The sequence below is a fragment of the Varanus komodoensis genome, unplaced genomic scaffold (genome assembly GCF_004798865.1).
Source record: "Varanus komodoensis strain SLA01 unplaced genomic scaffold, ASM479886v1 scaffold80, whole genome shotgun sequence".
NCBI lineage: Eukaryota > Metazoa > Chordata > Lepidosauria > Squamata > Varanidae > Varanus > Varanus komodoensis.
This window is the reverse complement of record NW_025336482.1, coordinates 2,670,659-2,677,664: the sequence shown is the minus strand read 5'-3', so window position 1 is coordinate 2,677,664 and position 7,006 is coordinate 2,670,659. Positions and strand designations below refer to the sequence as shown.

The 7,006-nt window shown below is 54.2% G+C and overlaps 1 protein-coding gene across 1 annotated transcript; it reads left to right on the top strand.

Annotated features, from left to right (window-relative positions):
- The first annotated feature begins 241 nt into the window (after positions 1–241).
- Positions 242–5,422, top strand: MPV17L2 (MPV17 mitochondrial inner membrane protein like 2). Its single transcript, XM_044455973.1, has 5 exons — positions 242–428; positions 1,462–1,632; positions 2,505–2,581; positions 3,941–4,069; positions 5,055–5,422. Exons 1-5 carry the CDS (start codon positions 242–244, stop codon positions 5,124–5,126), a joined length of 636 nt encoding a protein of 211 aa, XP_044311908.1. The 3' UTR covers positions 5,127–5,422.
- The last annotated feature ends 1,584 nt before the right edge of the window (positions 5,423–7,006 follow it).

The window sequence follows — 7,006 nt, the reverse complement described above, 5'->3', positions numbered from 1 at the left end:
ATAAATGTTTGAGACGAGAACGACTCCTCCGCACCGGTAAACACCGCCCGGGACGCTTCCGAGAGCGCATCAGATTGCCGGAAACCATCCGGGCAGGCGGCGCCCCTGCGAGGACGGGGCGCCCGCTTCTCCGCAGGGAAACGGTCCCCTGTGCATGCGCAGAACGCCCGAGGAAGCCGGGCGGGGCCGCTTCCGCCCGGAGCGCCGCCTCCCCCGCGCCGGCCCGCCCGCAGACGCAGCCATGCGGCCCTGGGGGCGGCAGCTCCTGCTGGGCTTCTCCGTCCTCTGGAAGCCGCTCTTCACGGGCCGCCTGCTGCTGGTGACCAACACGGTCAGCTGCGGGGGGCTCCTCGCGGCGGGGGACTCGCTGCGCCAGAGCTGGGAGATGCGGCAGGACCCCCGGCGCAGGCGCGACCTGGCGCGCACAGGTGGGACCCTCGCCGCCCGCTCGCGGGGCTGCGTTCCCTAGATGCGCTTTGCAAGAGGACGCCGTCTCCGGGCGGCGCTCATGCACGACGTCAAGCAACCGCGGTGGTTTCCGTTACAGTGCAGCCAACTTGCTAAAGGACGTGCGAGCCGTCCTGGGACGTTTTCCTCGCGTAGGAAGGGATATAAATGTTTTAGGAGAGAAAGACTCCTCCGCACCTGTAAACACCGCCAGGGATGCTTCTCAGAGCTCATCAGCCTGGGGTGGAGCAAAGTCCTAATCTGGCAGTGAAAAGACTTGTTGGGAAAGCACCTAGCAGTTGGGGTGCCATCCCCGAAAAGGCCCTCTTCCCCCGGTGCCATCCTCCAGGTCCCCCTGAAAAGCAGCTTGGGCTTCGTGGCCAGCCTGAGCTGCACTGTTGTCGGGCCGCCCCAGACAGCAGCCTGCCAAAGCAGGGATTCTCCTTTCCACCTGAGGCTGCTGCTTTCGTCGCCTGCCTGTGCCCTCCCCCACTGGACCAAGGGGGTCTCACACACGCGCCGTGCAGTCCGGCCTGAGCAGCACCCTTTGCAAATGCCACGGCCGTACAGCCACTGTTGGCCTTTGAAACCAGGAAGCAGGCGAGTAACTCAGTAGATTGCAGCAAATGCTGACGCTGCCTCCTCCCTCTCCTCCATTTTATCCTCCCAACAACCCTGCACAGTAGCTCATGCTGAGAGCCCGCAACTGGCCCAGAGGCACCGGGTGAGCTTAGTGGGAACGGGAACCTGACTTCAGCGCTTGCCGTATGTGGCCACGCTGCTGCTTGGCTCAGGCTTTGCCAGAAGCCCAGCCCTGTGTAATGCTACAGGCTGGGGCACCCCTCAGTCCAGAAGCGGCGCTCAGCTGACTCTATCTGTACAGAAAACCAAGTGTCATCAGCGTGACAGTGAGCAGAGCTTTTTGGGCAGGTCACAGAAAACCCGCCCAACTTTTCTTTGAGCCTGGAGCTTCACATTCAGCCCTCGGTTAACAGTGCGGCTTTTCCCCTTCAGCTCGCATGTTCTGCATCGGCTGCAGCATGGGCCCGCTGATGCATTACTGGTACCTGTGGCTCGACCGTGCTTTCCCGGCCGCTGGATTCCGTGGCATCAAAACCATCCTGAAGAAGGTTTTCATCGACCAGATCGTGGCCTCCCCGGCTTTGGGGGTGTGGTATTTTTTGGGTAAGCCCAGTCACCACCAGCTAGAAATATTCCTGAGGCTGGGTGGAGAGGAAATGCTCATTTACGTCTCTGCAAATGCATTGCATTACAGGTGGGAGGAAGACTACGGAGCCTCACAGCACGTCTTTTAGTGGGGTGGAAGCAGAAGGGAGGCCTTCTTTCAGGTAGCATGCAAAGTGGGTTTTCCAAAAAGAAAGTGAATTGGCCAGTTTTGCAGTTGGTGCCCATAAGGGGTAATTTCCATCAGTAAATGTTTTACAAACCTTTCTGGAGTAGGGCAGTTTGCGGCACTCGGGTGTTGGCTAGCACTGGATGGAAGCGGAAGGCCAGGGCCGTGTAAAGCAATCTTCTCTTACAGAATGATCCAGTTTAGCACATTTATTTTACTAATTGCGTTTGCGACGCTATTGTGCACAAAACCAGAAACATAAATATCCCTTTGTTATTTGTTGTCCCAATACACCATAAATATTTGACTTGAAATATCTTGGGGTGTTCACATTTGCCACTTAATCTGAATTAAGCGTGAGGTTATGTAGATATTTTTACTGGGAAGTGTGTGGAAATCTAAAGGAAATAGAATGCACTTTCCTGACATTGTTTTTAAATTTAAGGGAAAAAGAACACAAAAACTGATGCACCCATAAATGGTAGCAACTCAAAGGACCTTGTGTGATATGCTGGGAGTTCTGAACTCATGAAATGGAGGTTATTAGTCGGGAGATAAAGCACAGTCGATTTTCTACATCACTGGTGGGGGAGGCTTTGTGCTAGGCTTCTCACATCTGGGTTTCATCTCCAGTTGTCCTTTGCCGCCAAGGTTTATGGGGCAAAAACTTGGCTACCTGCTTTTCTTTTCTACCTGCCTGCAGGTATGGGCTCTTTGGAGGGACAGACCCTGCGGCAGAGCTGGCGTGAGCTGGAAGAGAACTTCTGGGAGTTTTACAAGGTGAGCACCGTGCTCTTCCTGTCCTCCACCACCTCCTGCCTCAGGCTCCCTGGATGAAGAGGCTGAACTGACGGTCGATTCCAGAAGGTGGTGCTGGGGGACCATGTCTCTACGTCATGGCAGCTATGCCATGGGGTACCACAGGGCTCCATTCTATCCCCTCTGCTATTTAACATCTATATGAAACCGCTGGGAGAGGTCATCAGGAGGTGTGGGCTGCGGAATCATCAATACGCTGATGATACCCAGCTTTACCTCTCGTTCTCCACTAATCCAGGTGAGGCAGTGGCTGTGCTGAACCGGTGCTTGGCCGAGGTAAGGGAATGGATGAGGGCCAATAAACTGAAACTCAACCCAGACAAGACGGAGGTCCTGTTGGTTGGCGGATCGGGTTTCGGAGAGGGTGGATTTGACCTGGTCCTGAATGGTGCAACACTCCCTCTTAGGGATAAGGTCCGCAGCTTAGGAGTACTCCTCGACCCGGAGCTTTCTTTGGAAGCTCAGGTGACAGCGGTAGCGAGGAACGCCTTCCTTCAGCTTCGGCTGATTAATCAGCTGCGCCCCTACCTGGAGTACAACTGCCTGGCGACGGTGACACACGCGCTGGTGACTTCCCGCCTAGACTTCTGTAACGTGCTTTACGTGGGGCTTCCCCTGAAGACAGTCCGAACACTTCAATTGGTGCAAAATAGAGCTGCCAGGTTGCTGACGGGGACGGGGAGTTATGCTCACATGACTCCAGTCCTCCGTCAGCTTCACTGGCTTCCCATTGAAGCCCGGGCCCAATTCAAGGTGTTGATTATGACCTACAAAGCCCTCAACGGCTTGGGTCCTGGCTACCTGAACGAGCGCTTGCGTCCGTATATGCCCGACCGCCCTTTGAGATCTGCAGGAGAGTCCCTTCTCCGGGAACCCTCCATGAAAGAAATTAGGAGAGTAAGTACCCGGAGGAGGGCTTTCTCTGCGGTGGCGCCCAACCTATGGAATTCACTCCCCAAAGAGGTCCGCCTGGCACCGTCGTTACTGGTTTTTCGGCGCCAGGTAAAGACCTTTTTATTTAAACATCATTTCAATTGTCAAAACATATGATCTGGCCTGGGCAACTTCTTCTTCCTTCTCTTTCTCCTCCTATATTTTTATTTTATACTGATAATTTTAATTTTGTATTTGTAAATCAATGTATTTTTTGTATTGTTATATTTAATGGTAATTTATTATGTACTATTGTATTTCAATGTATTTTATCATGTTGTAAGCCGCCCCGAGGTTTCGGCAAGGGGCGGCATAGAAATGTTATAATAATAATAATAATAATAATAATAATAATAATAACAACTGACTTTCTCTTCCTGCCCCCAGATGGACTGGTGTGTGTGGCCCCCAGCACAGCTGATCAATTTCCTGTACCTGCCACCCAAGTACCGTGTGGTCTACATGAACGTCATCACCCTCGGCTGGGACACTTACCTGTCTTACCTGAAGCATCGTGTGAGTACCTCCCCCAATAAGGGCCAGGTTGAGGCGTAACTTGAGGGACACCCACATGGTCCGTCGTACCAGCAGTGGCTCCTCCGTGCTCCCCAGAGGGGCTCATCAGCATCCCCCCAAGCAGGCCCAGTGCCCCCCCACCCAGGAGTGGCAGGGACTTGGCTGTGCATGACCCGACATACTGTCTCTGAGCTTGGCTCGACTGCATCCCATAGGAGTCCCCTGACCGGATTGCGGGGGACACTGGCACAGTGAAAGTTCAGAGGTGGTGGTGTAGGCACAGGGAAAGCGTCAGCCCCGTTGGGCCGAGGCAGTGGCAAAACACGCCTCTCGCACAAGGCCGGCCAGCGGGAGACCCAACGAGACCCAGTTGCGCAAGAAGGCAAGTGTCAAGCAAACCGTCGCGCTCAGAGATGCGCCACGAAGCCAAGCTCAAGGCGGCACTGTGGCTTGTGCCCCAGAAGCCAAATTATGGCTTTGCCCCCGCAGGGTACAACTATTACTCATTTCTTTTCTGCACCACCCCATAGCCGAAACGCTTAGGGTGGTTTACAAAAAAGTATGGAAACAATAAAGTGCAATAGATGAGAAACATAACAAGAATTAAGGATAAAGTAGCATAGGAGGACATTGCGAAAGTACAGAAGGCCCAGCTAAAAATAAACAAAAGATTCGTGAGTCATTGTGCCAGGCCCTGAATGACCAAGGAGGTCTTCAGAGGCCTCTGCAAATTGCCCCTTTCACAGCTGGGGAAACGGCAGCTGGGGAAACTCCAAGAAACACTCACCAGCCCTCAAACGTGGATAGAGCAAGAAACAACCCCCGGAGACAGAAAAGCCCCACAACTCCCTGCATCCCCCAGCCGGAGCATTCTGAACGTCGCAGGACTTTTTCCCTGCCCGCACGGAGTAGTAAGATGCTTTTCTGCCCGGGGCTGGGCTGCTGGCGAGCGGCAAGTCACCCACCTCCTTCCCCTCCTGTTTAGCACAAGCGGCCTTCCTACAGTGTGGAGGAGGACACGCAGCCCCGCGCCGCCGAAATCCAGACGGCTGGGTGAGACGCACGACCGTCCTTCCAGGGAGCCACGGCGGGCCGCAGCTTCTCCGCTTGCTGTGGGGCCCTGCGAGGCAGCGCGTCAGCTGGGCAGGCCCCACAGCCAGTCCCAGGGCGAGGGATGGTGCATCGCCTCCTCACGTGGCCGGACCAAGGTGGAGGACTCGGGATCAACACGGGCACAGACGGAATCCTGTATCACGACCCTCCCCCAATCATGTACCCTGTAATTTATTTGCCCTTCGAAGTGCCAGATCACTGATTTTCATAATAAAAGCTATGACTGCCTCTCCAGCAGGACGACCGTGGCCTTTCCTGCTCGCTGTGCTGGATCCTTGTGGCTTTCTCACCCTGGAAGGAGACTCTCCACAGCAAGGGGAACTGCTACGATGTGCTGGCATCCTGCCTCTTTTCCTATCGCACAGAAGCCCAGGGGTCCTCCGTGAGGCTTCTCCTCCATTCTGTCCCCACAACAGCCCTGCAAGGTAGGCGAGGCAGGAGTCGGTGACAGACACCACCACCCAGTGAGATTTGTGGCCAAGGGGACACAAGAGCCCAGGTTTTCTGAGTGCCACGGCCCACAGTCTTGCCACTGTGGGTCCTTCCTCTGTGTGGACTGGCGTCCCCGCCAGGTTTAAATGGCGACACCAGGGAAGAGAAGGTCCTTGTGAGAATGGTGTCGATGCAGTGCATCTTGTCCGGGGCGTTGGGGCTCTTGCACCCAACACCTGCGTGGCTGGGCAGGATCAGGTCAGGAATGCAACGGGCCGGTCGGAGTGCCTTCGGGAGCAGCACCAAGCAGCCTTCCCAGTGCGCTGAACTACAGTTCCCATCCTTCCCGGCCCACGTGGCCACACATAAGCATTGCCACCCAACCCATCTCCTAATTCGGTTAAGGCTGCAGAAGCAGAGAGCAAAGCAGATGCGGAAACAGTTCCCTGCCCCCAGCCACATACACTCAAGTTGAACCCAGCCCTGGCTGGGGCCATTCTGCACCAAATCACCTTGAGAAGGGAGAGAAATGCTCTGGCAGGTTTCTGCGGGGCACACCAGATGCAGCCTTCCTGTCGTGCCCGCAGAGGAGCAGGGCTGCAAGTCCCATCATTCTCTGCAGGGGCAAGAGAATGCACCCAACCAGCAGGGAAAGCTTCGTGTCCCATCTTAAAGGGAGAGGAAGAGAAGAAACGGAAAGGAAGATCATGTCCGTCCGTCCGTCCGTCCCCTGCTGCTCCAGTTCTCAGGAGAAGTTGCATCCACAATTCCCCCTCCCAGATTCCGCTGCAGCATTAAGTCTGCGCATCCCGGAGCAGCTTTCAAAAATGAGACCCTCAGGCAGACCGGACCAATGTCACAAAAGCCTCTGCAGGCAATCGTGAAATGAATTTGTAAAATCCTCTGTTCGGGTTTTGCCGTCTTGTCTTTTAAGGTAGCCCTAACAGACGCTAGTGGGACCCGTAACATTCCTACCCGGCCACATCCCTTTGAGGTACTCGCAAGCAGAGTTACATCTGCCGTTCATCTGAACGAGAGAGACACACATCCAGCAGAAGTACCGTTTTTGAGCACACACTGAACTGAGTCCAAGAACTTGCCAGCAGCATCTCCAGAGTTTCACGTGGTCACAAAGTCAGACCCTTGGTCAGCATCTGACCATCTTGCATTTGAGAGCTCAGCCTTGCATTAATTCACAGGAAAGTTCAACATTTTTGTGACCAGTAATTTTATTTCTTCACAATATCTCCTTAAGTACAGTGCATTTTTTTGTTTGTTTGGGGTTTTTTTTAGGAAATTGAACTGATTTTGACACTTCGGACAGGTTTTGTTTTATAAGTACAGTACAGCATATATATTTTATCCCATAGAAGTAAACTTCACAAGAGAGAG